This window comes from Equus asinus, chromosome 13 (assembly GCF_041296235.1).
Source record: "Equus asinus isolate D_3611 breed Donkey chromosome 13, EquAss-T2T_v2, whole genome shotgun sequence".
Taxonomy (NCBI): Eukaryota; Metazoa; Chordata; class Mammalia; order Perissodactyla; family Equidae; genus Equus; species Equus asinus.
Window position 1 is genome coordinate 2,242,567 of NC_091802.1, and position 17,470 is coordinate 2,260,036.

General features: G+C 50.4%; 1 protein-coding gene across 8 annotated transcripts in view; it reads right to left on the minus strand.

Moving 5' to 3' along the window:
• TOM1L2 (target of myb1 like 2 membrane trafficking protein) overlaps positions 1-17,470 on the minus strand; it is a 118,110-nt gene that overhangs the window by 18,948 nt on the left and 81,692 nt on the right. For 4 of the 8 annotated variants that reach the window (XM_014856173.3, XM_014856164.3, XM_014856150.3 and 1 more), the window contains exons 5-10: positions 16,845-16,979; positions 15,255-15,413; positions 11,998-12,114; positions 3,410-3,543; positions 1,031-1,079; positions 459-582 (exon numbers count right to left, since the gene is read on the minus strand). In XM_014856173.3, the coding sequence (XP_014711659.1) occupies positions 459-582; positions 1,031-1,079; positions 3,410-3,543; positions 11,998-12,114; positions 15,255-15,413; positions 16,845-16,979 (718 nt within the window). Of the gene's footprint in view, positions 1-458; positions 583-1,030; positions 1,080-3,409; positions 3,544-11,997; positions 12,115-15,254; positions 15,513-16,844; positions 16,980-17,470 lie in introns of all 8 variants that reach the window. The other 4 variants (XM_014856157.3, XM_014856140.3, XM_014856135.3 and 1 more) reach the window with 1 other exon arrangement.

Sequence of the window (17,470 nt, forward strand, 5' to 3'; positions counted from 1 at the left end):
GACATCAGCATTCAATCACACACTCATCTTCCAAGCCCTGATGTGGCTTCAGCATCCTGCTTAAATCTGTGTTCCAAGCAGCCAATGAGCTGAAACCTATTTGCCATCCTTGGCCGGGTTGATGTTGAAAAAGAAATCACTTCAACCATAGGGAGTATTCGAGATAAAACACAGCAGCCACCTTTCTTTAAACAGCAAACAGCAAACAACTTCCAGTTTCTTGGAACTCTCCCCACCCCTGCCTTCCAACACAGGTATAAACTTTAAGTCTAGGGAAAGAAGTTATGAACGGAAGGTGGTAAGATTGGCCAGGACTCAGGAATACACTTCCCCGTGGATTCCTCAAAAAGCTCTCTTCAGGCCTTCCAACAAAGAGAGAGAAAGAGGCCGTCAGCCCAGACTCATATCCAGGAAGTAGCCCACAAAGGAGGCTCCTTCCGCCCCTATGAGACACTCACCCAAGCCTGCAAGCTGGGAGGAGAGAGAAGATGGAGGCGCCGTGTTCCCCACCATGGGGCTCACCACCGCTGGAGACCCCGGCCCCAGGTCTATTAAGTTGTCTTCGGTCACTTCATTCAGTACCTGTCAGAGCATGAGACGGCGGTGAGCCCCAGAGCCCTTGTGTGGGCTCCAAGGTAAAAGCCAGCAGGCACTGGGCAGGGTTCCAGAGGAAAAGCAGCGACACTGTACCAGTACAGGAGAAAGGCAGCTTCCCTTACCTCGACTTCAGGGGCCCACAGTGGGCACGGGCTGTTAGTGAGCCCCTACCCACTGGCCCTCCCCCCCACTTAAAGAAGGCAGGGCTAACTCGGTCCCCAGAACAGTGACTGCCCTGGGAGCTGTAACTTGGGGCTTCCTTGCCACTCTCCTGCCAGCGATGCGCCTGCTAGCACTTTTCCGTATCCCATCAACCAGAGCTTGCTCTTCAATTACCCAAATATTTAACCCCAGTTAGAGAAACGAAGATGAGACCAAACTGAGGCAGGTCTCCCGGCGTCCAGAGATGAGAGAATTCTGAAGGAATACTTACTCCATTACTGGCACTGTGAACTGATCGGCCCGACCTGTATCGTTCGAACCTAATGGGGGAAGGGGAAGCAGAGTAAGGAGAGAGGGATGACTTGGCATTGTGAGGCTCACTAGTCCTGTGAAGAGCTCCCAGATACCGAGGGGCCTGGGAGGCCAGCAGAGACCGAGGCTCTGGCTCTGGGAAAGGAGACTAACCAGGCCCTTTTAGGGGGCTAGAGGGAGTGGACTCACACATGCAGAACTTCACCACCCCTCTCTCTGCATGGACTCCCCCAGAGGATGATCAGCCTCCTGGCCTCACCATGGGCACCCTGAGGTGAAGGAGAAGGGTGTTGGTTGACACATCCAGGAAGCCATTACGAGCACCCCCAGCTGTACCCACACACCTTGGGCCCAGAGAGTGTTCCCTTGGCCCTGGAGGGGAGGCTGGGCCAACCACTTTACCTGGAGGCATCTCAAATGTCTATCTGCAAAGCCAGGCAAGAAGTGCAGCCCCCTCTCTATTTCACAGAGCTGTGCTGGGGAGTAATTAGCTGATGTCACTAAAATGCCTCCAGCTCACCTTGCTGGAGGAAAGGGGGTGGCTACACACAGGGCAGGCACCTAGAGAAGGAAGACAGGTACAGGCCTCTGGCCTGGTGCAAAGGCTTCCCAGTAGCTCAGGAGGCTTAGGCCAACCAGTAAGGGGCTGTCATCCCATTGGGACTTGGCCTGAAGCAACTGCAGAAGGGCTCTCCTTTCCCATACCAGAGTCATTCTCATACCAGGTGGGGAATAGAAGAGCAATTGTGAGATGTGTGTGGGGGCTGCCGTTTGTTGCATTTAAAAATTCCAAAATGCCATGGGCAAAGAGGTAGCTAAGGGACTTTTTCCAGCCGAAGCCCGGAGAAACCAGGCTTTACTGAGAGTCGCTGCTCCACATTGGTCTCCCCACTTGCTGGGGTCAGCACCTGGTGAGCAGGGATCCCCAGGAGGACAATCTGATTAGGATGATGTGTTACGACTGTGGTTTTAAGACTCGTGTGGTTTTTTTCAACTATGATCTATAAGGAGAATCTGAAAAGTTTCTAACCCTGGAGTACCTTTCCCACCCCCTCCTCAAGGGACAATTTGTCTTATCAAAGGCACACTAGCCAGAATGACACCTCGGGGCTGTTGGCCGCAGGCTTGGCCTCTGAATTTGTGGTACCGCTGGAACTGGCAGACTTGGGTGAAAAGGCCCACATTAGCTCCGGTCATCCTATTCTAGAAGGGGCTAAAATGGGTTTAACAGGTTAAAAGCCAGGCCCATCTAAAGTGGGAAAACTGGAATCACATGGAAAGGGGTCTCAGGCTGGGAGCTGAGGCACCTCAGATCTGCTCCTATTCTCTGAGCGACACACCCCTGGGTGGTCCCACATTCTTACTGCAGGTTTCTTCATCTGTCAGACAGACACAGGGGCACCCATCCCTACTGCCACAGTTGAAGCTGAGACAAAGCTTAGGTTTGTGACAACCACAGAAAATCACCCTCTAAACCCTCAGCTGCAGGTATGTGTCACACTGACCCTAAATGATGTCAGATCACCAGGCCGTGACTCAGCAGAGAGGCCAGGGCCCCAAGGCACCAGGGGACTCAGGCCTCAGACTTAGAAGGAGAAGGTTGCCCTGTCAGGGTGCTTTCTGGCACCAGTGCTGGGTGATTCAGAGAAGCCCGTGGTGCACTCATCAGAGTGCTGTGATGGGAACTGTGCTTGCCAGTACACCTATTGAAAACTGTCTCTGAATAAGATGCTTTTCACTTTTTCCCAAGAGAAGGTTTTGGAAAGAGAAAAGAATTTTCAAGTTTGTTACCTCAAATCCAAAAATAATCTGACTGCCAAAAGGACTGAAATGAATGTGTGTTTTTTCCTACGCAGCAGCATTCCACCACTTACACCCTGCCTGCTTCTGAATGCTCCAGACACACTGACATTTGCAAAGACAGGGAAAAATCTCTCTTTTTTTAAAGATGGGAAAGAGGAAATTTGTTTTCCTTAGTAGAGATTTTTTTCCCCCTTTAATCCTTTTCAAATTTAAAGGCTCTTCAAAGGAATAGGTGTGAAGCTCCAGAGTCCCCAGGCCCCCCAGTCCTCCTCGTGCCAGGGGTTGGGTAGTGGGGAAGGCAGAGCAGCCTGAGACTGACAAAGGGCAGAGCTCAATTCTGTATGTCACTTTCCTGCTACTAAGTTCCCAGGAGAACAAGAAGCATTTTGCCTGTCATCTGGGAACAAATTAGTATCTATGGTGAGTATTTTCCAACTCTAATCTCTCTCTCTCTCTCTGTCCTTTGTTTATACAAGAAATCCCTCTGTTATGGCAATAATCTTTTCAAGGGAAAAAAAAGGACCCTGGCTCCCACCTCTCATATCGGAGAAAGACGTTGTTGAGGTCGTCATTGACATGCAGCAACTCCTCAGTGACCTCCTCGTTGGACACTCGGGAGATGAGCTCTACAATGCGTTGCTGCATGGCCCGGCAGGTCCTGTTCAGCTCCTAGGGAACACACACACTTCTGGCTAGCCTGCTGGGTACACTTTTTGTTACATTCTATTTACTTTGGAAAAATGTGTACTGACTCTTAAAAGTCACAAAAGGAGTACGTGCTCATCCATAAAGCCAGATGAGTGTGTAGGATGCAAAGTGGAAGGCCCCTTCCTCATTGTCTCCTCCTACCATAAAGGAAACAAGTTCTTTTTCAATAGATAGACAAATGTCCTTACGTATATACTGTTGTATGTACATAAATACACATTTGTATAAATCATTTTTAAAATATAAGGATATGATTCTCTGCAGCTTGCTTTTTCTCTTCAACAAAATATTCCAGACACCTTTCCCCATCACTTTGTACAGACTGCCTCATTCTTTTGTGTCTGTCTCATAACATATATCACCATTCTTCTATTGCTGGGCATTTAGGTTGTGGTCTCTCTTTTTTGGGCCCACCCAAATAGTGCAGCAATGAACATTTGTATATATATGTGCTTCTGCATTTGTGCCAGCACTTCCATAGAATGAGCTCCTGGAAGTGGAATTTGTGGGTCAAAGGGTATGACTATTTAGAAAATTGATTGGTAATAGTAAAAGACCCTTCCAAAAGATGAGATCAGTTTATTCATACTCCAAGCAACAGCAGGAATGTATTTTATGACTGCATTAGGTACATTTCGGTGGCACGTCTGCCATCTTGCTGAGGTCTCAGAAGCTCAGCAGCTCCCACATGGCTCTGCGGCAGGACAAAGGTGACTCTCATGAACCCCAGTCACCATTAGAGCCCTCTCTACCCTTGGAAGCAACATCTCTCTGAAGACAGGCCCTTATCACTTTATGGCCTGGCTTCCTCAGGCCTTCCCTGCTCTGAACGGCAGGCTGACTCATGCTCTCATTGAAACTTGCTTGTGGAGCTCCCTCAAATACCTCCCAGGGGGGCCAGCCCGGTGGCCCAGTGGTTAAGTTTGGCACGCTCCACTTTGGCAGCCTGGGTTTGCAGGTTTGGAACCCAGGCGTGGACCTACACCACTCATCAGCCGGGCTCTGGTGGTAAGTGACATATAAAGTAGAGGAAGACTGGCACAGATAGTAGCTCAGAGCTAATCTTCCTCAAGCAAAAAAAAAAAAAAAAGAGGAAGATTGGCAACAGATCTTAGCTCAGGGCCAATATTCCTCACCAAAAATTAAAAAAAATAATTGCAGAGGACACTAAGGTCCAGAAAAGAGTGAAACACCACAAAACACACCCTGTTTACCATTGTGAATGGTGCATGTCCCCAGGCCAGCCAGGAGAGGGGCACTGAGAACCAGCCTGGGCCTTGGGGCCTGGCCGGGTCTCCATTTGTGATGGATTAGCACACAATAATTGCCATGGGTGCTGACAGACACTCGCAGGTCAAATTCAGTCACCACAGGGATGATCACAGACACAGGAAAGCCCAACAGCACAGTGGAAACCCTAATTACAGAAATAAAGTATGCTTATGAGTGATGCGAAAATGAAGCCAGGCTCTCAACATTAAAAACAAATAAATTAATTAAAATGCCCAAACTTAAGAGAGGAGCAATCACATTAGACCATGTGAAAGATCCCAACAGCCAGCACTGAAGTGAACAACGTGAATAATCATAGAATTTATAACATCGTTAGAGTGCAGGGAGCATCTACTTACGGCTCACAAGGAAGCATGGACTTAGGTTTACTTTAAAAGGCCAGCCCCTGCTAACCAATAGGAAAGACATCTGGCCAGTACTCGAGCAGTAGGTCTTGCCCAGCGCTTTGGAAGAAATGCTGCAGACCTGCCAAAGAGCGTGGGATGGAAGAATGGGAAAGCTGGAGCCGGGGACAGAGGAAAAAGGCGCAGCAGCACCTGACTTTCAGCTGTCTGCCACAAACCTTTCCTGGGCTACCAGGAGTGTTCCTTGCCGGCCTGAATGTGCTCCTGCCAGTACAGATAAAACCAGGACTAGAGGGTCTGCAAAAAATCTCTGATAAGCAATGCAAAGCCTGGAGCCCTGCGTTGGGGAGGGGAAAAGGAGGAGGTCAGTCACTTTCCATCCACAGTACAGGCCAATTTCAAGACACAGGACCCGCACACCAAGGGGTGTGTAGCAACATGTCATGGGAAACAAGTCCAAGGCCACCCAGCCCTGCAGAAGCTTGTGGCATCATGTCCTAGAGCCCATGGGCCTTCTCCACTTCTTAGAATAGCAGATGGCCTCAGACACTAGCCTGCACTGCTCGGGGCCCCTGAAAAGTCAGCCCTCTGCCTGCAATGTCCCTCTCCTCCTTTTCCATCAAACAAATTCCTGAGGCCAGCCTCCCAGCTGAGTGGTTAAGTTCGCGCCCTCCGCTTCAGAGCCTAGGGTTTTGTCGGTTTGGATCCTGGGCACGGACATGTCACCACTCATCAGGCCATGCTGAGGTGGCGTCCCGCATAGCAGAACCAGAAGGACCCACAAATAGAATATACCACTATGTACTGGGGGGCTCTGGGGAGGAAAGGAGAGGAAGAAGAAAACAAAAGACTGGCAACAGATGGTAGCTCAGGTGCCAATCTTTAAACAAAACAAAACCAAATTCCTACTCATCCTTCAAGGCCTCAGGATACTTCCCCACCCCAACACAATCACAAAAATTTTCAAAAGTAGAGGAAAGCTGAAAGAATCTTATAGTGGATACTATATACCCTACACCTAGATTCTACCATTAACATTTTACAGGGCCAGCATTACCACATGTCTGCCCAGTTACCCATCTCCCTATCGACTCATAATGTTTTCCGAGGCCCTCCCCACCTCTCCCTCCGTAAGGCTCCCACAGCAGTCTGGACACACCTCTACTCTGCACTGCCGCCTCGTGTCACCCTATCATGAAAGTTCCTCCAGCAGAGCCTCTGGCTTGTACTTCTTTCCAGTAAGTGAAGACCAGCTCCTACCCCCAGCCTAAACAGCGGAAGCCCCGGGACAAAGAGCAGGCCCCAAGGATGGTCCACCAAAGTCAAAGGAGAGCTAAACCTGATCCCTCAGAAGACTGCAGGGAGTGTCTCAAAAACATGGCTCAGAGCACCCATAGCACCAGAACCACCAAGGCAGGGCTGGATTCAGTCCCTCCTGGGCTCTGGGGATCAAGTGGCAGGCAGCACGGAGCCGTGACTAGATTAGTTCCCCAGGCCTGCAGCACTTGTGGGCCTGTTTCTCCCTGGGTAAAACAAAGGGGTTGGAGGATTGGGGAAGCTCTGCAGAGGGTCACTGAGGCACCTTTACTGCATGGAGTTCGGGGGCCCCACCCTACGGCACGGAGTTCGGGGGCCCCCACCCTATGGCTGTCAGGGCGGCTCTGCTTTCATCTATTTTGAACATCGCGATTCTCTGTAGAATTCTACTTGTGGAGAAAAGGTTCCACTACTTTACAGAAATGTTTGGAAAGTGCTAGATGATATCTGAGACCTCTGCTAGTTCTAACATTATGACCTCAGCTTGGAGGAAGAATGAGACCCAAGGGCACAGAATGCAGTAATCTCAGGGACTGTAAGCCCAGAAACATCTGCTTTGGACTTGCATTTGCTGCCTCGCTCCCCACTGCCTTCAGCTGGGGCAGTAGGTGACAGAGCCCCTGACCCCACAGGCAGCGCCTGGCATGCTCTGATCCCAGAGAAGTACCTAGAGGCCTTCCAAAGAGCTTCTCCTAAACACAAGCCCAGAGAGTCTGGCCTGGGGCTTCTGAATCAGGGATCTCCGGGGTCTCCGCAGAGAGAAAGTTTTACCATCTCCTTGCTCAACCTTTTAAGTTACTGTCTTTAAAAAAATTAGACAGGAAACAAAATAGAAAAAAGACATAGAGACTGAAGAGGAGAGGAAGACCAGAACATTAAGATTTCTGCCACCACAAACGCCAGCTAGCCACCCACACGGCCTCCAGGGGGTGGGTCATCCACAGCCAGACCTTGGCTGGTGCAGTTCGGAAAGCTTCTTCTGCCTCCCTCCACCTCTAAAACATCTGGACAGAGCGACTCTCCTCTGGTCCTAAGACACTGAGAGCCTACATCTTGCCCAGGTCATCCTTCCCACTGTGCAACAGCTGGGACAGGAATTTCCTAACCGCTGAAGATTTCAGCTTTGGCCTCTTTGCCTGGTTCTCAACAGAGGGGAGAAGAGCTGGTCACTGCTCTTTGTACAGAAGCCCTCCATCCATCAGAACATCTTATTAAAATATCCTCTCTTTTCTGTCTAATTAATCCCAATGCCTTTATCTTTTCTTCAAGGGACAGTCTCATCCCCACCTCACAAAACAATCTTTTAATCATCTTTATGGGTATCCTCTGAACCCTCTCCTAGTTCTAAGGAGCACGGAATAAGGTTCGGAAGATCTGCTTTCCATAGCTGCAAAGGAAAGGGAAAGGAGAATAAATTCTTTGTTTAAGAGAAAGGGGGAATAATGAAGCTAAACATGTAGAATAAACCAGATTTCTCTAGAGAAAATGGTCCTGGCCATTCTGTTTTTTGTGAAATAAGACGCAAGCAGCAAGAGGGGACACACCATCTGTTACTTGAAGAAACAACATGGAGAAGGGCTTCTTTTGTTATCTATGGGTGGCCATGTAGCAATGCCCCTTTTTGGCATTGGTGGATTAATTAAAAGTTATTATTAATTGAAGACAAAGCTCACGAGGCTAATTTGGGAGAGACAAAGGGCACCAGGTGACAGCATCAAGATCTTTAAAGAATCTAAAAAGTTGGACTCAAAGGCTAAGGGCATGAACTTTAGCAGACATAGATGAAGAGTCTCAAATTTCAGGCCCGGACCCAAGTGCCCACACATAGGATGGGGAAGATGTGGCTTAACGGCCACATGAGAAAGAGATGGAAGGTTTTTAGTTGATGCAAGCTCTCGATTTTATAATGTCTGCCTCCTGCTGAGAACTGCCTTGGTCATCTGCTAGGTGGTTTACCAACAGCCCATTTGTACCATGGAGAGATTGGGCCACGGGAGAGTTTTATGGCAGTCTTCAAATACTTAAGGACCTGCTACGTGAAAGAGGAATTTGTTTTGTTCTGTTGTTGAAGAAGATGGACCAAGGCAGTAGTTACAGGGAGGCAGACTTGAGTTTGAGTGTGGAAGCGGGTGCCGATAATAATCACAGAAGCTTTGACTTGCGGACAACTTGCCTGTGCCCTAGCACTTTAACAGATGATTTCCAATCCTTCCAAGGCGAGAGTGATTACTCCAGGCTCCCAGGGGTAGGTGACTTGCCTAGCATCACCCAACTCGTCAGTGGTTGGACCTGGACATGAACCCAGAGATTCCTAGGCCTTTGCTCTTTTGGGGTTTTTTTTTGTGTGTGTGTGTGTGTGTGTGTGAGGAAGATTAGCCCTGAGCTAACATCTGCTCCCAATCCTCCTCTTTTTTGCTGAGGAAGACTGGCCCTGAGCTCACATCCGTGCCCATCTTCCTCTACCTTATATGTGGGACACCTACCACAGCATGGCTTGCCAAGCGGTGCCATGTCCACACCCAGGATCCGAACCAGCAAACCCCAGGCCACCAAAGCAGAACGTGTGCACTTAACCGCTGTGCCACCGGGCCGGTCCCAGCCCTTGCTCTTTTGCCCTGCTTCTCAAAGTCTAATTAAACGTGTCTTTGGAATCAGAAGTGCTTCCACGGGCTGACGTGAACAGCCTGTCATTGAGGGTGTTAAGAAAAAAGAGGCAGGCACCACCAGGAAAGCTGCTGTCAAGGGAATCTGAGTGCAGGTGTGGAGCTGGACTTAGTTGCCTGGACAGTCTCTCCTAACTCAGAGAGTGAAGGGTTCTACACACAGGAGCCCCTGTGTCCCTTCTGGGCCTCCTGCCTCACTTTCCCCGCAGGCTCCAGCTAAGCTGACAGCACAGCATGGTGGAGTGGCCTCAGCCTCCCTCAACCACAAGTCAATCACCCACGAGTCCTTAGGCAAACAGCTCTCTCCACCAAACTTCCCTGCTGCTCTGCAGGGCTGGGTGAGGCTACACCTGAAAGTGCTTTGCTATGCGCAGGAACGCACACATGATTATGGTCAGCCACAGCAGTGCATCCTGGGGCTGACACCTTCAATTTCCTCTCGTCCCATTTCCTCTACCTCCTACCCAGCAATTTACATGCAAGTTGAGAGCAGCTTCTGTTGGCGTCAACATTTGGGTTGGGACAAACGTGTTTATTTCCATGGCCCATTGTGAGCTCTGGACAGCTTCTACCCTGAGCAAGCTGGCTGCCCTTCAGCTCTACTGAGGGGCCCTCAGGGCACATTCTGATCCCATCACTTTCCAAGCAGACTGTGGCATTTTCCCATGTGGAAGCCTTGCCGTTCAGCATGGCCCTGACCCTTGGGAGATCCTGCCCGGCTGGCTTCTGACTGCCAGGGGAAGAGGAGGAAGAAAGATGTCAGGAATGACTGAGGAGCAAGGCCAGCAGCCGGGAGAGCCATGTCTGTTCACACAGTGCTGCCTAACTCCTGAATCTCCCGTGCTGAAAGGACAGCCTCCTCCACTGGCACCCAGAACCACTCTTTCTCTGATTTATAAGGTAACAGTGAGGGCTGGTAGGCTCAGAGTTGGAACACAACAGAGGGAAGGAAAACGTCATGGGAAGAAACCTATTTTTGAAAACTCTGAGCCGACGCCAGGAGATTAGGTTCTGTTTGTCTTGGCTGATGGGCTTGTTTTAAAACACACACACACACACACACAAACATGCGCGCACACACACGCACACACAGAGTACTCTTGCTGTCTGGGTCTGCTCTGGCTTTCTGGAAGCATGCTGGCTTTGTTCAGCCTATCCCCTGTTGCCAGGAGCTCAGCTCTGTCCACTGCAAACCCCTGTCAGCAGGAATTCTGATGCTGACACAGCACAAAGCTGCCTCAAGAGGCCCTCTCAGTTTCTGGACTGTATTTGGACTGATCTCAGATTCCTGTGCCTCAGGCAATGCCTGAAAGAATCCCCCCTCCCTCCCCTCAGGCTGGGATGGGAGGCCAATGATGCATTAATAGGACACTGAGTCCCATGGAGTGTGGCATGTGGACAGCCAGATCTGCTGAACTGAGGCAAGCCTGGTCTGCTGCAGGTGTCAGGAGTAAGGTCTGGGAACTAGAGAGGGGCCACTCAGCGTTCCTTGCCCGGGCTGGCTTACGCTGCTTATCTTGGCTTCAAGAGCAGCCCGATGTCACGGTTTCATGGAGATGAGCTGTTTTCCTGTCTGTCTCCTGCACTAGGCAGTGAGCTCCCCCAGAGCAGGGATCATGGCCCATACATCTTTGTGCCCCTAGAGTTTTGCTCTGTGTTAGGCCAAGGGTATGCCTCCACCCACCCTCACCCCTAGGAGCTGATGGCTTCGGAGGATGAAGGGGACATGACAAGAAGCAGCTTGAGACCAGGCGCAGCCACTCTGGCTGTGTACACTCCTGAAGGACAGGGAAATTAGAGCTGAGCCTTCACAGGCTGCAAGTGTGTGCCAACAGCAGGGTGGGAGGTATGGCAGTTAGGGGGCCAAGACTCACAACTCTGAGTATCATAGGAAAATAGCAGCAGCGGGCATGTTGTGAGGCACTCATGCCAGTTTGCCAAGCCAGTCTGGCTCCTAACCTGTTCACTCAATTATCTTGTCTCTTGCTGAAAAGGTCTGGCACTTGCAGTGCACAGCATCCTTTCTCCACCCCTCCAGAAGGCCACTGCTTCTGAGGGCAGCACCGCTGCCACTTGCTACAAATGCCAGAGTTGGGCATGGTGGAGATCTGGTTGCTAGCTCTGGACCTGGCTGGGCTGTGAAACATGCCTGAGGCAGGATCTCTGACTCTAGTCTGAGGGGGCCCTGTGGGCGAGCCCTGCTCCCAGACCTGCAGAGTGTCCAGAGGCAGAGAGGCCAGTTAGCAACAGATCCTTAGGAACCATAATGTGAGCAAGCCTCAGCCTAGGAATCCTCCACGTTCGGGAAAAGAAAAGCAGCTTCAGCCTCATCTCAGTCTCAGGAATGGGGGGAGGTGTGACTAGAAGGGCTCCTATGCGCAGGAAAGGTTGAAGGTCCTGTTGCAAATGTTCATCATGTAATGCTGAAGGAGCAAAGTGATACACAAAATCATACACACATCATCTCAACTACATTTGAAATATAAATAAACAGAAAAAAGTCTGAAAGAAAATACATCCAAACATTGACAGTGGTTATTTGTGGATGCTGGGATTAAAGAAAATTACTATTTTCTTCTTTGTACTTCCTTTTTCTTTTGATGGGCATGTACTCCGCAGTTGGCATTTTATAATCAGGAAAAAAATGTTATTAAGGAAAATAAAAAAGAGAGAGCCTGGCACTGGCCTCTGACCACTCCTGGGAAGTGTGGCGCTGAGTGTGGGCTTACACGGACTCAGTCCCTCCCTCACTGCTGCATCCCCAGGCCCAGAGCTTCCCTAAGATGAAGTGCCCTCACCTGCAGCAACTCCAGATCCGAAGAATCCTCCTGCCCGGGGACCATTTCTGTTAACATCTCGGACATGACTTTTGTGTTTCCTCGAACAACATCCAGTTCACTCCGCAGCCTGGCAATCTGTTCCGGCCGGAGGGAGGAAAGCAGGAAGAAGAAGTCAGTCAACTTGTACCTGGCTGGTGACAACCCCATTCACTGTGACATCTAGGTCACACTTCTGCATGAGTGCAGCAGAAGCAGCCTCTCATCTCACTCCAGTCTGTGCGTGAAGGTGACAGCAGCTCTGGGAGAGAACTAAACGGGGAGTGAGGCCGCCCCAGAGGGCCTTGGTTACCAAGTTTCTCATTGAAGACTCTGCCTGTGACACTGAGCAAGCACCGTGTAGGGAAGGAGCACTGGGTCCAGAGTGGATTGAGCTGGTTTGTAGTCTCAGCTCTCCTATCACAGGACCTTGAGTAGGGAATTAAGCTCCCAGGCCTCCTTTCTGCTCTTTCAAGTGAAAGTGGTGGAGTACGTGATCTCCAAGGTCCCTTCAGGACTGGGATCCTCATTGAAGAACCTAATAATTATAGACTCTGGCTCCTAGAGGTTTATAACCTAAATACTATGGTCCTCTGAAAGGCCGGCCAGCATTAACTGCACTTTTTTGATGTGGCAAGAGTGAGAGAGAAGGACTGAGAGAAGAGTACAGGGAAAGCTCCACCCACCCACCCAGCTCCCACCAGAGACAACATGACCCCTTGAAACCTACCCAACCCACCCACCCAACAGAGCTCCCCAAGGCCTGGACCCGGGCAAAGGCCTGGGCCATCTCTCTTGCAGCAGGGACACCGTTAAGAGATGGACCTCAACTTCTCTGAGCCTCAGTTTCCTGACCTACGGAAAGGTGGTGATAATATCCACACCTCACAGGACTGCTGTGAATATCTAATGTGAAAATGCCCCTACAGTGCTGGCACACACATATACCCAATACTAACTGGGTCCTTTTCCTGCTAGAACATCCAGAAAGCTGGATTTTGCTATTGTTCTTAACCTCATTTTGACCCAGCCCAACGACACCTTCTCGCCTCAGTGAAGCCTCTTCTGACTCTCCCGTCTCTCCCTGAGATGAAATGGAGCACTCCCACCTCCTCCTACAGGCGCCCCCCGCCGTCCTGTGCCAAGCTTCTGGGAACAGGACCTCTGCTAGGCTGAGGTCTGTACTCTCAGTACAAGGACAGGGACAGGAGGCCTCAATAAACATTTACTGGATGGACAGACGGATGAATGGCCAACCAGGATGACGGGCTAGGTGCTGAGAGGCTCTTCTCCACCTCTGGCTCTGCTTGATGGATGGCCCATGGGGCCTCCTCCCAAGTCTTGGCTGAGAAGAAGTTTCTGGCCAAGGAGGCTGAGGAATGCAACAGCTGGAAACCATGTGGGCTCTGAAGCCCTGGGGTCCTCTAGGCCAGGCTGGGTTCCTGCTTGTCACGGGTACCTTTTTGCCCAAGGGGCAATACTTGTGCCCTCGCATCCAATTCCAGAGCCTCCTCTCAACTGTTCTGGCTGCTGGGAGGGCTCTTCCTGAGCTCCCACACTGACAGTAAGTCAGTGGAGGGTCTCAGTGGCTGTCCAGCTTCAAACATGTCTGCCTTCCCTCTGAGCAGAAGGGAGCACAGTTCTGCCCATGAAAGCAGAGCCTGAAGGTAGAGACTCTCTTCCTCAGGACTCCCCTTTTGAAGACAGGTCCTGGACATTGTGGGTAACAAGGAAGGGCAGAATTGAGTGAACTGAGGCCCATAGTTAATGTAAACCCCTCATTTCAGCTGTGGGTTTCAACTTCCTCCCCTCAGCAGTGCACATAGATAGCACTTGAGTGATTATCATGAGGCCCTCTTCCAGCTGCCCATCAAGCCCATGACTGCCCCGTGGGGTAAGAGGGAAGGATTGTTGCTCCATTATACTGACAGAGGGGAGGTTAAATGATCTGGTCGGAGCCGCACAGTAAGCAGCAGAGTGGGAACTCAAGTCCAGGCCTGTCTGACTTCCAGTTCACCTCCTTCTGCTCACACCATGCTCCCTCCTCAGTGCCAGAAAGAGCTGAAATGAGCATGGCCATGGTACAACACTTCTGGTAACCAGATATAATCACTTGACCCCTCTGTTTAAATGAGGTTCTATAATAACAACATTGTCACAAATATTAAATAAGGATTCAAAAAATATAAACATGGGATAGATTTTTTTCAAGTCTGACCAATTCTCAAATTTTAAGTAATGGAAATTCTATAGATTCACCTAAAGACCAGTCTCCACAACTCATCTAAAAAAATCCAATTTGGGGTTAAAACAGCATTAACTTCTCAAGAAATGACCCAGGGAAGACTGGCAGAGTTTGAGATAAAGATAAAGACAGGAAGGGGCTGGCCTGGTGGCGCAGCAGTTAAGTGCGCATGCTCCGTTTCGGCAGCCCGGGGTTCGTCGGTTCGGATCCCAGGTGTGGACATGGCACTGCTTGGCAAGCCATGCTGTGGTAGGCGTCCCACATATAAAGTAAAAGGAGATGGGCATGGATGTGAGCTCAGGGCCACTCTTCCTGAGCAAAAAAGAGGAGGATTGGCAGCAGTTAGCTCAGGGCTAATCTTCCTCAAAAAAAAAAAAAAGATAAAGGCAGGAAGAGCGCTTCCTGAAGGCCTCCCTGTCCTTGTCTCTGCCTTCACAGGCACCTTGCTGACTGGGTCACTGGCCTCTGATGGCAGACACCTCTTACAGAATAAATCTAAACCTCGGCATGATGCATAAGGTCACTCACAACTCAACTCTGTTCCTTTGCTTTTGGGCCCCCTTCCACCATGATTTCCTCCCCTCCTGGCCCCTGTCCCTGCACCTATCCTCCAAAATGTTTACCTGCTGTTCCCTAGAGTGACATGCTCCTCTGAGCCTCTGAACCATGCCTTGCCTGACAAGGCCCCACTCCAGCTTTGAGACCCTCAGCGGTGTCAACTCCCTGGGCTGCCTTCCAGGCACTGCTCAACTCTGGACTCACAGAGCACTTAGGGCCTGCTCTACCACAGTGTGACCACACTGTCTTGACTGTCTTTGCACCTGTCTCCCCCACTTGATTCTGAGTCCTCAAGAGAGGGGGCTGGGCCCTTCTATCTGTGTGTTGCTGATGCCTAGCACAGTGCTTGGTCTGGAGAGGCCTCCGAATGTGTCGCCTGGAAGGGTGAACGCAGAGAGTCAGCTGGCTTGCCTATGGCCCAGAAGTATGCAAGTACCTGTTCTGAATTGGCCATGATGGGGCCAGTCACACTCAGAGCCGGGGCCTGCAGAGCAGAAGAGGGAGCAGGAGGAGGCGAGGAATAGGAGCCGGCACTTGTCTTCTGCTGCGACTGGGACCTGGGCATGGTCATGGCTGGATCCACTTCAGGGACGCTCTGGCATGGCAACAACAAAGTCCTCTGTTCACTTGGGCTGCCTGTGTGGCTGGGCCTGGCACCTACCCCACTCAGGACAGCACTTCTCGCCGCAGCTGCCTGCAGAGAGGTGGGGGGCCCAGCTCTACTGCTGATCTGTGAGGCTCGCAGAACCCCTCTTCCCCCTCTGCACCCAGTATCTCCATCGCAAAGGGGGCTACCAGTGGCTCCTCCTTCTACTTACCTCACAGACAACCAAAGCAATTCAGAAAGGCAGCACCAAGAGCACTCTGTGAGAGTTCTGGTCATGGTGCCCATTAGTAGGATCACCTTGGGATCCAAGTGGAGGGGGGCTGCTATTAAGTTTTGCTAATCACGAACCCTTATTTGGTACCAGAAGATTCCATTTTGGCCTTTACAAGTAGACTAATATAAACAGTAATTATATAATTTACCAAATGTTCATTGTAATTATAGGAATAACACTGTTCTGTGTCATTATTAGAAGAAAAAAACAGGTTATGTTTATTCCACAAAGCATAGTAAGTGGTTTGGAGAGACATAATGAAAATAATGCTTTGGAAAGAACAATTCCTTGTGCTTTCCCTTTGGGCATCTCAGATAATCTCTTAAACGTTAACTGTGTTCACACAAGAGACCTGAACAGGCACACTGGACTTCCCATCCCTGTTTCAGAGATGGGCAGATGGAGGCCAGCAAGGCAGAGCGTGCTGGGAGGAGGTGCCTCTCCCAGACCCTGGAGCTTCCTGGTTCTCCTCCAGGCCAGGGGCTGATCCCAGCCAGCAGAGGTACTGGCTTCCCTGTGAGAGGATGAATGGCGTCACCTGCATGCTTTTAATTCTGAAGCACAGAGCTGCCCCACGTGGTAAGAGCTTCAGCAGGAGGCCCCTAGATGGGCCTTCCCCAGGCTTTGGATCTCAATGCTGATGGAATTCAAGGGTATCTGGATTGATGTGGAATGCTCGTAGCTCAAAATAAATTTTAGATCCCTTTGACTTGCACAGTTGAAAAACCTGAAAGCTGCTCTTTGCCCCACGATCAGTGACGTTGTCGGCCCCTCTGCACTGCCAACACTGAGGTGCTGGCATCCCTATACCAGATTCCTGGGGGCCTCTGAAAAGCAGGTGCTAGTGACCCTCGCAGGATGGCTCCGCCCAAGCAGCCATTTCCATGAAAGCGTCTGCACGGAGCCCTCTATTATATTCTCCCACAATCAGTATGAAAACTAGGGGGAGATACTACTGCCACTTAATCACCAGTCAACCAGCTGTCTCACTCCTGCGGTCCCCTTGTTATTAAAAAGAAATGCCCTCCAGCTTTAAGAAGGCTGACGACAAGCTGAATAATTCAAATGGAGCAGCAGAAGGGTGGTGGCAGTGGCTTGCCAGTTCTGCAGTAGGCCTTTCTAGAAAACGCCAGCTGGAAGCTTACCCGCTGTGGTGTGTGTATGGGAGACAGAGCGTCCAAGTCTGCCATGGGAAACTCGACCCCTTTCCTCTTCAGCTCCTCATATATATGCACAACACCGGTGAGGTCAGGACTGCTTCGAAAGGCATCAGCCCACGCCTAGAAGGATAAAAGTCCTGTTAGGAATGTTTCTCACCGAGGGCTGTCACAGTGCCTGAAAATCCAAAGTAGCCCAGGTCTTTTCCCAGAGGCCAATGCTCTTGTACACTCGAACGCAAATCGCACCGGGCAAACCTATTCTGTCCTTCTCCTCCTGCCAGGGCTGCCATGATGCAGCTGGCAAAATCTTGGTTCTCAGTGGTGTTATTCAGCCTGAACAAAAACATAAAACTTAATTTAGCATGTAGTATTTCCTTGGAGAAGAGACAGAGAATTAACCCCTAAGCACTGTGGCGCATCCTAAAATGCAGATATTTCCCTAATCACAAGGAAATCAATTCCTGGTGATGTTTAGCTGAAGGGCATGAAGAGGATGCCTCATTGAGGCGCCTGAAGGATACCATCGGGACGGGAGCACTGCCGGTGTGCAAGCACGTTCATCTCCGCACTCTGCTCTGCAGAGCTCTCATCAGTGGAGGCAGGCGCCATAG